The 15,771-nt window shown below is 43.0% G+C and overlaps 1 protein-coding gene across 1 annotated transcript in view; it reads left to right on the top strand.

Moving 5' to 3' along the window:
* LOC124795042 (alpha-mannosidase 2) overlaps positions 1-15,771 on the top strand; it is a 195,193-nt gene that overhangs the window by 89,067 nt on the left and 90,355 nt on the right. The window contains exons 10-11 of the mRNA XM_047258829.1: positions 9,753-9,937; positions 10,077-10,253. Coding sequence (XP_047114785.1) covers positions 9,753-9,937; positions 10,077-10,253 — 362 coding nt within the window. The remainder of the gene's footprint in view (positions 1-9,752; positions 9,938-10,076; positions 10,254-15,771) is intronic.

The following is a 15,771-nucleotide window of genomic DNA, read 5'->3' as shown; positions in this document are numbered from 1 at the left end:
AGGAACGTAAATTTTCGGTTCTGTTTTTTGTGTATCTATCGGCTGTACGGAGCTGAGGTAAGTACTGGCCAGCCCCTCTATCTCTTTGTTAGTATTTGTTTCACATCTTTATATGAGATTTTCCATTAATCATTTAGATCACCTATATGGTCCACATCCTTCATTGTTTTGTCCCTTTTGTTAGCTATCACTTACATCTGTCATCTAAACACTTTCTCTTCTGCAGTGTTTTATATATACATAAATAAATAGTTTCGTCACCAACTGTGCTAGTTTCATTTTTCTCCTATTATCTTGTTCCATTTATAGTCCACTTCTCCTTTTTTATTTATTGATTTATTTATTTAACATTCAACAGTTTTAACGTTCGTTATTCGCTCTTCTCCAGCCAACAATCACTGCCAACAATCTCTTCCACACCTACCAGTATCATCCATTTCCGGCGATTTCGTGTTGCTGGCGATAATTTTGGGTCATTGGCTATCTTTCTCTGCCACAGGAAATTTTTTTGGGGGCATTTCTGCACCACCCGCGATCTTTTTGCGGCACGCGCAATTTTTTTTGCGGCACGTGCGATCTTTTTTGCGTCATGCGCGATCTTTTTTGCGGCATGCGCAATATTTTTTTCACCACTCGTTATCTCAGTTATTGAGCAACGTGTGTTCTTTTCCCCTGATCTGGACATACTTGCTTGGTCTGGTCAACTTTTTCTGTATTTTTCTTATTTAGTGGTCTTCCTTTGGTATTGAACATTACCAACACAATTTCTTTCTTTCTCGTCCTTCCCTCCGTGTTTTATTCCTTGTTGTTGTTGTTGTTCTTGTTGTTGTTGTGGTCTTCAGTCCTGAGACTGGTTTGATGCAGCTCTCCATGCTACTCTATCCTGTGCAAGCTTCTTCATCTCCCAGTACCTACTGCAACCTACATCCTTCTGAATCTGCTACAATTTTTACCCTCCACGCTGCCCTCCAGTGCTAAATTTGTGATCCATTGATGCCTCAAAACATGTCCTACTAACCGATCCCTTCTTCTAGTCAAGTTGTGTGACAAACTTCTCTTCTCCTCAATCCTATTCAATACCTCCTCATTAGTTACGTGATCTACCCACCTTATCTTCAGCATTCTTCTGTAGCACCACATTTCGAAAGCTTCTATTCTCTTCTTGTCCAAACTAGTTATCGTCCATGTTTCACTTCCATATATGGCTACGCTCCAAACAAATACTTTCAGAAACGACTTCCTGACACTTAAATCTATACTCGATGTTAACAAATTTCTCTTCTTCAGAAACGATTTCCTTGCCATTGCCAGTCTACATTTTATATCCTCTCTAGTACGACCATCATGTTATTTTACTCCCGAAATAGCAAAACTCCTTTACTACTTTAAGTGTCTCATTTCCTAATCTAATTCCCTCAGCATCACCCGATTTAATTTGACTACATTCCATTATCCTCGTTTTGCTTTTGTTGATGTTCATCTTATATCCTCCTTTCAAGACACTGTCCATTCCGTTCAACTGCTCTTCCAAGTCCTTTGCTGTCTCTGACAGAATTACAATGTCATCGGCGAACCTCAAAGTTTTTACTTCTTCTCCATGAATTTTGATACCTACTCCGAATTTTTCTTTTGTTTCCTTTACTACTTGCTCAATATACAGATTGAATAACATCGGGAAGAGGCTACAACCCTGTCTCACTCCCTTCCCAACCACTGCTTCCCTTTCATGCCCCTCGACTCTTATAACTGCCATCTGGTTTCTGTACAAATTGTAAATAGCCTTTCACTCCCTGTATTTTACCCCTGCCACCTTTAGAATGTGAAAGAGAGTATTCCAGTCAACATTGTCAAAAGCTTTCTCTAAGTCTACAAATGCTAGAAACATAGGTTTGCCTTTTCTTAAGCTTTCTTCTAAGATAAGTTGTAAGGTTAGTATTGCCTCACGTGTTCCAACATTTCTATGGAATCCAAACTCATCTTCCCCGAGGTCCGCTTCTACCAGTTTTTCCATTCGTCTGTAAAGAATTCACGTTAGTATTTTGCAGCTGTGACTTATTAAACTGATAGTTCGGTAATTTTCACATCTGTCAACACCTTATTTCTTTGGGATTGGAATTCCTTCTTATGATTACTATTTTAACTTTAGTTATTTAATTTCCCTACCCACCAGTTACCCACTATGTACCCTAATCCTATACCACATTATTTACATTCATTCCGGAAACATGCATTCACCGTAGCCAAACTGCAATCCCACATACTTTTCCTCCGGGCCTGCTTAACCTTTGGAATTTCCCATAAAGGACTTACCTTAAAAGTTCCCATCTCTGGGTGCAATTCTTCCTTCCACCAGTCTCTCCTGGCTTCCAGAACCTTCAATCCTTAGCCCTTACCCAATTTGTCCTGACTCTCTACACTACTTCATGTAACCACCACTCCCAACAGCTCCTATCTCTTGTCAAAGTCCTCCACCTCTCAAACCCTGGCTTGGAGAACACACTCATGAACATCACCCTAGAAGCCAGCTGCAAACTTGAGTTCCATGCCACACATCATCTGAAAAAACTATCCACAGTGCTAGTGCAACACCTAAGAAGTTGGGTCCCTCTCCCTATCCCTCATAAACATCAACCACAACAGAACCTTCAACAAACCAACCTCATAGCCAACAAACCTAGCCTAGCCACCCTACTCAATCTCCCCATCCCAGCACATATCCCACACAGACCAAATCGCAACTATAACCACAGCCAAATGCCACATATCACCAGTCCCAATTCAGTTCTAAACCTCTCATCCAGATCCCTCTCTCCTCCAGAGACATCTGTTCTATCAAAAGGCTTAACCTTTAGCCCCACGCCTAAATTCAACCACACTGCCCTAGTTAAAGATCTCCTCTCATTCACCCGGAACCTCAACTGGAAATATCACTTCACTACCCAAACACAGCCCCCAAATACTAGACCCAGTGTTGAACCCTGTCTGGAACAGTTCCGACCGCCTTCTCAAAGGGATCCTCCTCCCCTCCCCCAAAACCATCCCTTGCAGACATTTCAGGAATTCCTCACATCCATTGTTGCCTCCCAGTCCTTCTTGAAGAACATCCCGACAACCCCCAACATCAGCCCAGCTGAATCCCGTGCCATTAAGGAGCTGAAAACAGACTGCTCTATTGTCATCCTCCCGGCAGATAAAGGCTCCACAACTGTGGTACTTGACCGTGTGGAGTATGTGGCAGAAGGACTGCGTCAACTCTCCGACACCTCAGCCTACAAAGCTGTTACCCAGGATCCCATTCCCTCCATCCAGACTGAGCTGCGGAAAATCCTAAAAATCCAAGGTCCCTCACAAGGCCTCACAATGGCTTCCATAGACTTACTCACTCCACCTGAGCCCTGTACTCCTACCTTCTACCTATTACCCAAAATCCACAAAGAGAACCATCCTGGCCGTCCCATTGTAGCAGGCTTCAAAGCCCCAACAGAACGTATCTCAGCTCTGGTAGACCAACACCTCCAACCTATCACCCGCACACTCCCATCCTACATCAAAGACACAAACCATTTCCTAGAACGCCTCAAATCCATTCCCACTCCTCTCCCACCTGAAACCTTTCTTGTCACCATAGATGCTACATCCCTTTACACAAACATCTCACATACCCATGGTCTCTCTCCCCTTGAGCACTCTCTCTTCCAACACCCACCCGAAGATCTTCCAAAAACCTCGTTCCTTATCACACTTACCAACTTCATCCTAACCCATAATTACTTCACCTTTGAAGGCCAGACCTACAAACAAATCAGGGGAACGGCCATGGGAACCAGGATGGCTCCGTCCTATGCTAACCTCTTCATGGGCCGCATGGAGGAGGCTTTCCTGAAGACCCAACAGCTGCTTCCCCAGGCCTGGTATAGGTTTATAGATGACATCTTTGTGGTCTGGACTCATGGTGAAGAAACACTCCTTAATTTCCTCCATAACCTCAACTCCTTTTCGAATCTGGATTTCACCTGATCCTTCTCCAAAACCCAAGCCACCTTCCTGGATGTTGACCTTCATCTTGTTGAAGCTCACATCCACACCTCTGTCCATATCAAACCCACAAACAAACAACAGTACCTTCACTTTGATAGCTGCCATCCATTCCACATCAAACGTTCCCTTCCCTACAGCCTAGGTATTCGTGGCAAACGTATCTGCTCCAGTGATGAATCCCTCAACAATTACACCAATAACCTGACCAGTGCTTTCCTCTCCCGCAACTATCCTGCAGACCTTGTCCACAAACAGATTTCCCGAGCAGTACATTCCTCCCCGACCAACAACAATGTTCCTACCCCCAGACCACACAGAAGCATCCCTCTTGTCACCCAATATTATCCTGGCCTCGAATACATCAACAAATTACTCCGCCAGGGAAATGACTTTCTCAAGTCAACCCCTGAAATGAGATCATCCCTTGACAAAATTCTCCCCACACCACCCAGAGTTGTCTTTCGTCGCCCCCCCTAACCTCCGTAACATCCTTGTTAAACCCTACAATATTCCCAGACTACCTTCTCTACCCAGTGGTTCCTACCCCTGCAACCGACCCCGCTGCGAAACCTGCCCCATGCATCCCCCGACAACCACCTACTCCAGCCCCACTAATGGTAAAACATACACAATTCAAGGCAGGGCCACGTGTGAAACTACACATGTCATTTATCAGCTGACATGCCTGCACTGCACAGCCTTTTACATCGGTATGACAACAACTAAACTGGCTGCGCGCATGAACGGACACAGACGAACTGTCCGCCTAGGAGATGTCCAATACCCAGTAGCGGAGCATGCCCTCGAGCATAATTCTAGGGACCTAGGAACCTGCTACACCGTATGTCCCATTTGGCTTCTCTCACCCAACACCAGTCCCTCTGAACTGCGGAGATGGGGACTTGCACTCCAACACATCCTTTCATCCCGCCATCCCCCAGGACTGAACCTACGTTAAACAACCTCACTCCCATTTACTCTTCAGTCTTCTCCTGTTTCCCTTTCCTCTTTAGCCATTCATGCATCTATTCATCCTACATAGTTGTGTTTATCTTTATGCTGTATACCTCTTTACTTCTGTTGCATCCTCTTTGGTTTGAAGCTGGCACAGTACTTACAGTAGAATATCTTTGGCTTCCCTCTGACAACCATGCCTCCATCCTTGCTACCCTCCCTGTTTTCCTTCCCTGTTGCTTCGTAACCTGGATTGTGAGTAACTGAATCCACTTTCCCTTCTTCCCTTTCTTTCCCCTCTCTCCTCCATGATGAAGGAACATTTGTTCCGAAAGCTAGGAACGTAAATTTTCGGTTCTGTTTTTTGTGTATCTATCGGCTGTACTGAGCTGGGTAAGTACTGGCCAGCTCCTCTATCTCTTTGTTAGTATTTGTTTCACGTCAATAGACATATTTGCAGATAACTATGAATGCTTACAGGAACTCTCAAAACATTTCATGATTCATCCAGAAAGCAGATACCATTTTCTGCGTCATAGTTCCCATGTTTCAAACATTTCAGTTTGGTACATTTTGCATTCCTTTTTCCCTTCGTAATTGCCTCTTAACCTGCTTTGCAGTTACCAATGTTCTTGTCACCACTATTAGCTAATAGCGATGACAGAGGCCTCTGCAATTAATACAATAACATGGAAGTCCCAATTACAGACTGTGAGCAAGGTCCGTAGTTGGCCCTGTGATAAGTTCCTAGCAACCTGCTTCCACAAATCCATGTTTGGCAGAATAGCTGAGATTAAAAATTTCCATAACTTCCTGTCTCAAATTAAATCATTTTTTGGTATCTCTAGTAGCAGTGACAAACATAATCCCAGTACTTAAAAAGAGTTTATTATCACAGAAGTTAATAATGTCTTGTAATGTAATAATTTAAGCAGTGAATAAGATATGATTAAGGAATTATCAAATACCGTATTTACTCAAATCTAATCCGCACTTGAATCTAAGCCACACCTGAAAAATGAGACTCGAAATCAAGCAAAAAAAAATTTTCGTGAATCTAAGCTGCACGTGAAATTTGAGACTCGAAATTCAAGGGGAGAGAGAAGTTTTAGACCGCACCTCCAAATCGAAACAAAGTTGGTCCATTGTAACATGAGACACAATTTAGGTCAAATGGATGAATATACAGCTACAGTAGTTTGGTTCGAGTTGTAAGCTTAACAGTTAAGCTTTACCAAGTAGCCATTGCTATGTGTCAGGCGCTCCATCCTTATTTGTGCGGGTACCCTTCCTTTTTCACGTGCTTCGTCTGGTTTGAATCGATTGCTTATTTTGCTTTGATCTGATAAGTGCCGTTCTCTTTGTTATAGGTGTTTACGTCAGTCTAAGCTGAATCTGCATTATTTTATTGTGTCATGCATTGTTTGTCGCATTCTGATAATGAGTGTTTATGACCTATCGCCGCTTGCGGCATGGCTTGCTTTTGTGCTTGCTACTGCCGCTTACAATAAAAAAGAAGAGAGGAATTGTCTCATAAGCGAAACAATGGCAAGAGACTTCTATTTGTTGTTACTTACACTGCTGCTTTCTTTGATAATGGTCAACAAGAGCCAAATAATAGACTGCGTATAATAGAAGATGTTCTGAACGAGAGTTAACGAAAATTTTTCTCCGTTTGAAAATCTTTGCAGGCGCCTCTTTAGTACATTCCATTCTGCACAGAAATCAGAGTCATCTTAGATTTAAAAATCTGGTCAGTTGCCGTGCTTCATTTCTGACTGTATCACTATTCAGCATAAGATAATATGAATATAAACATGACGTGAACATTTGTCCAGACTGTATATATAGGACTGAACAGTACATCTTATTAACAGTATACTGCTGTGTCAGTAGTCAATGTTCACTAAATAGTGTTCATGTAGGCATAACATAACCTGACAGCATGGTAGGGGGCAAGACGGGGTGGGGTAAGATGGGAAGCTTCCCCGTCTTGCCCCTACTATTTGTCCAACCATTACGTTCTTATCGTCTCATGTGTTTATCTCGCTGCGGGTTTTGAACACGTAAATTATACGTTGAAGTTTATTTGGCAAAGCCTTCATTCATTCAGCTACAATGTCCACAGCAGTAAACGGGTTTCGGAAAACAGGCATTTGGCCTGTAAACAGAAATGTGTTTCAGGAAAGTGATTACCTTCCCTGTTCAACTGCAGAGATTCAGCAAGCTCACACATCTGAAGTTACAGAAACAGAAGACCAAATACCAGAGATGTTGTCTAGACGTAAAACACCTGAACGATTAACAACTGACGATCAAGCCTCTGTTTCATCTAACTTTCGGGTTACCAGCCCTGAAATGGTGTTAGCTATTCCAAAGGTGGATAAAAAAACCAAAAGGAAACCATCTAACAGGCATGGAAAACCCATTGTTTTAACCGAATCTCCTTATAGGAGTGAACTATCTGATGAAATTAAACAAAAAGGAGTCCCCAAATGTGCTGCATGTAAATGAAAACTCTTCTCAAAGATGTTTAATGAACCTGGGATACCACCAAAAGGACATAATGACAACGAAAAAGTGACAAACGCTACTGACGTCTTAACCACCCCTTCATGCTCAAGGGATAATAAACTGAGGTCGAATGACAACGAGGAAGAGAGTGAAGAATGTTTATACTGCTATGACTTCTCTGAAGGAGGCTGGATACGGTGTATTAGCTGTGGATGCTGGGCCCACGACACTTGTGCAGGGATAGAAAGTGATGATGACGAGGCTGTCCACACCTGTGTACTATGTGAAAATAAGAGGCCTAAATAAAACGTAATACCTGGTTCTACAATTCGCAGAACCATGTTTGGAAACCTTATCGTCGCATGATATCGTTATTCCAGTCCTTATTTAAGCTTTAGAGATGAATTCTTGCTAGTTCCCCATCTTACTCCGCATATGGGGCAAGACGGGGAGTTGGTAGTTTATGTTTCAAATCGAGATATTTCTAACTAAATGTAACAGGTTTGCAGGTTTCTTTGCATGTTATTGTAATTCATTGGTTAAGTAAACAAATGATAATCAAACCTACTTGAATTTGTTTATTTTTGACCCTTTTGTAAGGGTTTAAAGTTAGCTTCCCCATCTTGCCCTGCCTTCCCCTATATTCTTCTGCGTTTGCTGTTGTCTCACTCTAGTTTCGTAGTTTATTAGGCAGACAGGATTTAAGTGAGATAGCAGCAAACATGAAAGAATACATGGCATAATGTTTACATTCTTCTACCTTTTCTTTTAATTTATTTACTGACACAGAGGTTTTGGCGCCAGTATTTTTCTTTGTGCCTGCAAACCCTACATACAGGGTGTTACAAAAAGGTACGGCCAAACTTTCAGGAAAAATTCCTCACACACAAAGAAAGAAAATATGTTATGTGGACATGTGTCCGGAAACGCTTACTTTCCGTGTTAGAGCTCATTTTATTACTTTCCTTCAAATCACTTTAATCATGGGATGGAAACACACAGCAACAGAACGTACCAGCGTGACTTCAAACACTTTGTTACAGGAAATGTTCAAAATGTCCTCGTTAGCGAGGATACATGCATCCACCCTCCATCGCATGGAATCCCTGATGCGCTGATACAGCCCTGGAGAATGGCGTATTGTATCACAGCCGTCCACAATACGATCATGAAGAGTCTCTACATTTGGTACCGGGGTTGGGTAGACAAGAGCTTTCAAATGCCCCCATAAATGAAAATCAAGAGGGTTGAGGTTAGGAGGGCGTGGAGGCCATGGAATTGGTCCGCCTCTACCAATCCATCGGTCACCGAATCTGTTGTTGAGAAGCGTATGAACACTTCGACTGAAATGTGCAGGAGCTCCATCGTGCATGAACCACATGTTGTGTTGAACTTGTAAAGGCACATGTTCTAGCAGCACAGGTAGAGTATCCCATATGAAATCATGATAACGTGCTCCATTGAGCGTAGGTGGAAGACACTAAAATGAGCTCTAACATGGAAATTAAGCGTTTCCGGACACATGTCCACATAACATCTTTTCTTTATTTGTGTGTGAAGAATGTTTCCTGAAAGTTTGGCCGTACCTTTTTGTAACACCCTGTATATTTGACGGCAGAAGTTAGTTGTGGCGGTACATACCGACATTTTTCAAAACTTCCTCTTACTTCGCACTCGATTCTAAGCCGCAGGCGGCTTTTTGGATTACAAAAACTGGGAAAAAGTGTAGCTTAGATTCGAGTAAATACGGTAATATTGAGGAAAAGAAATATCAAATAAGAATGAGGAAAAGCAATCACTCATGTCCAGATGATTTATGGATCCAATGACAAGCATAACAGCTCAGAATTTGTGTTTACCTTTGAGATTTTCCTCTTTTCCGAGTCTAATTGCATTCTCTTCTGTCTTGTAATGTTGATTAAACCTGTGATGTGCTACTATAACGAGATGATGATAACCTTCAGGTGGCAATTTCCTACTGAAATCTGTAATTTTTATTTGTAACTATACAGTAAAGATGAATAAATAAGCCTTGATCATCAAAAATCAAAAGTGATTGCTGTACACTCCAATATGACTGTGTCAAGTTGCACCACATTTTCATCTTGGAGATATATTTATTGGAGCTTGCTGATACTGTTTCTTTAATTTGGCGACATTAATGTTACGTGATGATGACGATGATGATGATGATGATGATCAGTGTTTAAAGCTTACTTTGTTAAAACAAATGACTTTTGCCATAGGCACAATTTGGAACTCTTCAAGACTATTTTAAAGCTGTACGTGAAGAAAGTTCCTTCCAAAACTTCCCAACTTTGTCAGGGGATTTTTTTACATATGCAGACAGAGATGATCACTACTGGAGTGGGTACTACACATCAAGGCCATTTTATAAACGAATGGACCGTGTCCTAGTATATTACTTACGGTAAGGTTGATAGCAGTTGAACAAATGCATGCTTCCTGATTCTGCTAAACAGCAGATAAAAAAATTGATAGTCTCTTTCTTGTTACTGTTTTGCCAAAGATTTTGTAAACCATGTATTGGAACTCTGCCATTCTTTCAGAGCAGCAGAAATAATGTTTGGACTGGCATGGGGCAGTAAGAAAGATTCGTCAGACTGGCCAAGTACTGCGCATACCCAACTAATTACTGATGCTCGACATAGTTTGAGCTTGTTCCAGCATCATGATGGGATCACTGGAACTGCCAAGGACCATGTTGTTGAAGATTATGCAAAGAAGTGAGTAAAAAATATAGTGGAGGTTAAATTTTAATTTAAGGCTGTGTTTCTCGGGTACAGAGTTCCTCTAAATGAGGGCATAAAAATTGTGTGTGTGTGAGGGGGGCGGGGGGGGGGGGGGGCAGTCACGTGCGTGCATGCACAAAATTTCACAATTTCAGCATTGCAGTACTGAGGTGCACTTTGATAATGACATTCGCACTAGCTTATTTGTTTCTCTTTATAGAGCGGAGCCAGTATTTGAACCTAAATTTGAATGTTTATATGTCTTTATGCAATGCAGACTTATTAGACGCAGGAGGGATAATGGATTAGGACAATAATCTGTCTTATAGGCTATTACATTAATAATCCCTGTTGATTTTTCATTCCTTGTTTTAGTTATTGCTGTTTCCATCTCATAGAATTGTGTCGAGTAGAGAAGTTATATGAGAAACCAATCCTACTATGCGTGTCAACAGGGTGCTTGAAATGTTTTTCTGTTTTCAGGTCTGGCGAACTACTAAAAGAGAGAAAGTAATTGAAGAAAATTCGAACGTGTTGTCACTCCTTGAACACACTTCCAACTACCAAGCCCACACTTTTTTATAAAGTTTAGAGTACAATGCCAGCTTATGGTATTAACTTTAACCTGTTAATGGAAAATTACACACAGTTTGTTGTGGGTTGTACACTCACTCAGTACTTTGCAAATTGATCACTTTGCACTATTACTTTACAGTACACCAACGTGGATTTAACTTATTCAGAAAAAAGTCAGAGCTTACATTTGTCTTCACAGTTTGTCCGTTAACACTCTCAGACACTTTGTGATCATTTTAAGGCCACAATTCCTCAAAATTAAAACATCTTTTCAGAGCTCAGTGGTAACACATCTGGCAGCTATGATGGCCCTTTGCCGCACATTGGTTTTGGCAGTTCCGTATGTTCATAGCTTGCTAGGACCATCTTCTAAGACAGTGAGTTTCCTTCTTTGTGCACCTACTTCCACCCCAAGCTTTTTATTCTCCTGTTTGACAGGATATCTACCTTTTACAGTCACTGGCTACTGTTACAGGAAAATACTTTTGTTCCTAGCAAGACTTCCGCTGATGTAGCCTTTCCTCATTCCTGGTCGTGTAAATCAGTGTTTCACACTGTAAGACATTCCGAATGGCAAGCGTTAGTGCCCAAGTGCATAATGTCAAAAATTCCGAGCTCCTCCTTCACTGCTGGTACAATTGTGTGATAACCTTGTGTATTTTGCTTGGATCTTGGCCTGGCCATATCTCTCATGAGAGATTATTAATCCTGCACCATGCATTGGTAAAATTGATGTTTTGCCAGTGACACACTGCGACAATGTAGTGACTTCATGTGCTGTCCATTGTTGTTACCACACTGCTCTTTCAACTAAGTTCCATCACATCTGCAAGTTATTTTCTCCTATAAGTCTCAATTTTGACACCATTTCTTGTTTTGTCTATAGTAGTTTAGTCGTTTTAATAAAAATGTTGTTTTCTTAATCATGTGCGGCCATTGATCTTTCTGCAGTACCCACTTGCCTCATTTTACAATTTTGTAATTAGCTTAGTGAGTTAGATGGGGAGACATTCCCACACCAGTGACCTGATGATAAATTCAGATAACGTAATTTACAAATTTGGCATGTTGTTGGGCATCTCGTTCCATTAGGCATGTGTGCCGACTTCCGCGCTTGCACCATACCATCAGCTTCTGTATCTGTATTATGGACACTACTGTGCTTCATGCCAAAACCTAGTTCCCTCGTGTGTTCCTTGTGTTCACCCCTTGTGCAGCCTAGTGACCATGGCTTTCAACACCGGTCCAGCCAACACCTCACTGCACACTGTTTCCGTTCCAGGGCCTCATAAGAGCATCGCCAACCTGTCTGTGTGCCTCATGGCACTAGAACACTGTAATGCCAACCTGCGTGTGCAAGTCACTGCGATGTGACCATTGGCGGCCACGGCCCTGTTCCTGGACTCCACACCAATGCCCACATTGGCTCTTGCATCTGCATATGCCACCACCGCTGTTCCTCCCTGCATTGACGTGCTGATACCCAATCCCTTGCCTGCTGCTTGCTCTCGCTCTGACCACGCTGCAACTCACATGCCGCCTTTCAACCCTCGACCAGCACTTGTGCTTTTCCTTAGTTTACGTCATCTTTGCTGGCTGTGGCATCACCCAGGATGCCACCAAGTTCGCTGTGGTCAGGAGCCATCATGAGGCGACATATGCAGTGGAGGTCTGCGATATTGTCTCGTTGCCCCCAACCCCTGACTACTACTAGACACTTGAGCACTGCTTCGTGACACAACTCATGTTGTCTGATATAAACATTCCAGCACACATTGTGTTGGACAGTTTCCTGTGCAAGATCTGGTTGGCTCACGTCCCAGCCGTGATACAGCCAACTGTGGCGTTGCACGCTGACCTCTCCTTGACCGACAGCATCAGCCTGCCGACAGGGGACACGAGATGCTGCCCTCATGCGTGCAACTGCTGCTGCCGTGTGCCAACTGCACTCCCATGCAGTGCTGTCAGGGGTTCTTGGGAGGTCCATCATTTAATTGTCGACTACGTTCACACCACTCTGGGACCACCTATCTTCTGCCGGCCACAGGCTTTACCATCAGACAGATTCAGGATAGCCAAGGCAGAGCTCGATGAGCTGCTCATCGCCATTGTACTGTGATCTTTCAAGAGTCTTTGGGCATCTACCCTTCACCTAGCCAAGAAGAAGTACGAAGTGGTTACCAGAAACTAAACACCCATACCTTCCATGATTGGTGCCACTCCTACAACAATGCGCTGGTTGGGGCTACAATCCTCAGCACAATTGACAATGCCAGTTCTTTCAACCAGATTCTGGTTGCACCTGAGGACATGCAGAAGACCATCATCATCATGACATTCAGCTTCTATGAGAAGCGTGCATGACATTATAGCTTCCGTAATGCTGCCAAAACGTGGCAGTGTTTCGTGGCCAGCATCTTGCGAGGCCTGTCGTGTTGTATCAAATACTTGGATTTCATAATCATTTTCTCCACAACACCAGAGGAACACTGTGAGCACCTCCGTGTGATTTTTAACACCTCCAGGACACCGGCATAGTTGTCAGCACAGCAAAGTCCATTTTTTATGCCAGTGAGGTGATATTCCTGGATCATCCTTTATCTGCCATAGGCTCACATCCCTGCCCTGACGAGCCCAACATGGAGACCACAGCTCTTTTAGGGGATACGTGTGTGATGTGCATGAAACCTCAAGCTATTGCAGCCTTTCTTCTCTCTCAAACTGCATTCCCTTCCCCATGTGCACTCCTTCCCATCCTGACTACTCCTCTTCCTGTCCTGCCCCTTCCCCACCTCTTTCTCCCTCAGTGTTTCCTTTATGATGACCCAGCTATTCTCTTTGTTCTGCTATTCTTTTTCAGTCTTGCATCTCATGTTTCCACTCTCCCATTTTTGTTTTGTTTTTTCTGGTCTCCCATGGGATATGACCTCTCTTTTTAAATTCTGTTTCCATAGTTTGAGCCATTTGGGGAAGAACTCTCTCCCAAGCATCTTGGTCTTTAATTAAAAAAGTCAGTATTAGTGGAATAACACAGTAGATTATGAAGTTTTGAATAATAAATATATGGCAAAATACTATCCTCTTTGTGTACTATCATTTGCCAAAACCTCATTTCAATATCACAAATTGTTTATGAAATATGAGGAATGTTGTGGATATTACATTCTGATTTTATTGCTTGCATGACGTTATCGCAAATAAGTGTTCTACATCAGATCGATTTTCTCAAGATTGGTGACATTTTGAGACCTTTACTCAAGACTAAAAGAAATTGATATGTTTACTAAATTTCATATGCAGCAGTGTGTTATGTAATTGCACCATATGCAAAATTGTAATGACTCCTATTTTTCATTGACAACTTTTTTGAATTTCTCGCAGTGTTCTACTTCCCTTTCAATATCACAGTAACTATGACTGTTAATGAAATGGTCTTCACATCATCATGAAGCTGACATATAAATCTGTACGTAAGGGGGGGGGGGGGGGCGGGAGAAGAGATAATAGTTTCTGTAAAATTATTTGAGAAAGATTGCAGGGTGTGTGCCTAGATTCTGTCACCACCAACTGGCTGAAAGGTGGCAAACACTCTCCCCTTCCAAACAAGTGAATGAACTCACCCAGCACTTTGGAAGAAAACTGGTCACTGTGCATCGGCCACCGTATCCTGCGTGGACTCTTATCATGGTGGATGCTCTGCACATAAAGCATGCTAAGCTCCATATTTCTGGCTGCTCTTCTGTGGCTGTCTCCCTCTGAGTTCCTAGTTTTGCCTCCCTTGGCCTTCCCCTCCATGGCCACCTCTTCGGAGGAGGACCAGGTCTACTGGCTTGGGATGAAACCCTCTCTCCATTACTTGGTTTGTTTCATGATAGACAAGGAGACTTTCACTGTCACTAAACCACTTTTTTTTCAGCATCTCCAGAACAGGAAACCTGTTAACTTGCGTTGGTTGTGGGACACATGCTCTGCGGACCTCAATGCTGCTCATTCTCTTTTGATCCTGATGTTGCTGTGACTTGCTCTCTTCCTTATCACACTTTCTCTTGCCATCTGAAGGAGAAGAAGAAGATGCATAAGTCTCGGGACGAGGCACCTGACATGTCACGTGTCGCCCCTCCTTCTCAATCGGGATCTGATCTTACATTCGTGGATGTCATCCGTCTTTACCAGTGATGGACACTGACTGGGCACAATGACTGATTCTGGCCCATTTTACATCCATCTGACCTCTTGTACTACTCACCCCCAATGGAAGTAATATTTACTATTGTCACTTTCCAGAATGGCAGTCTCTTCTTCCTCTCTACTCTGTGGCTTGTGTTGTACTGCAGGGTTCTCATTTTGTCGATACTCATTTGCTGACTTTTCATGGTTTTCCAGTCCTTCTGCCAGAACTGGGTCGGCCCTTTGCAAGCCTCTGGTAGTGTCTGTACGTTGGTCTGCATGGACATTGTTAGTGCCTGGATTCCTCTTCATACTGCACTGGAAGCAGTGGCTGTTTGCATCTGTTTAGACTCTGTGGTAAAATATGCAAATGTTACCTCACCTCAGACCAGCCTCCTATTCGTCCTGCAGTTCTTTCCCTCTTTCGACAGCTCCCTTCCCCCTTCCTTCTCCTCTGTGGGGTGGTACGGCGAGCATTGACCAAGCCAAGATTGTTGAAGACCGGCTGGCAGGGATTGATCTCCACCTGCTCAATGCTGGAGCCTCGAAACACTTTAGTGTGCTGCATGGCACTTTCTTGGCCAGTGATCTTTCCATCTGTAACCCTGTATTCTTTGCCTCTGTTCAGTGGGGAGTCAGGATGATTTACACAATAGCAATCATTTTGTAATCATCTTATCTTTTCTTCAGCATCATTCGCCTGGTCATACTCCCACGTGGGCCGTTACTGATGTGGATTGGGATGAGTTTTCCTCAGTTGCCATCCCAA

This window comes from Schistocerca piceifrons, chromosome 1 (assembly GCF_021461385.2).
Source record: "Schistocerca piceifrons isolate TAMUIC-IGC-003096 chromosome 1, iqSchPice1.1, whole genome shotgun sequence".
Taxonomy (NCBI): Eukaryota; Metazoa; Arthropoda; class Insecta; order Orthoptera; family Acrididae; genus Schistocerca; species Schistocerca piceifrons.
Note: the sequence above shows the minus strand (reverse complement) of the source record. Positions and strands in the feature narration are given on the sequence as shown.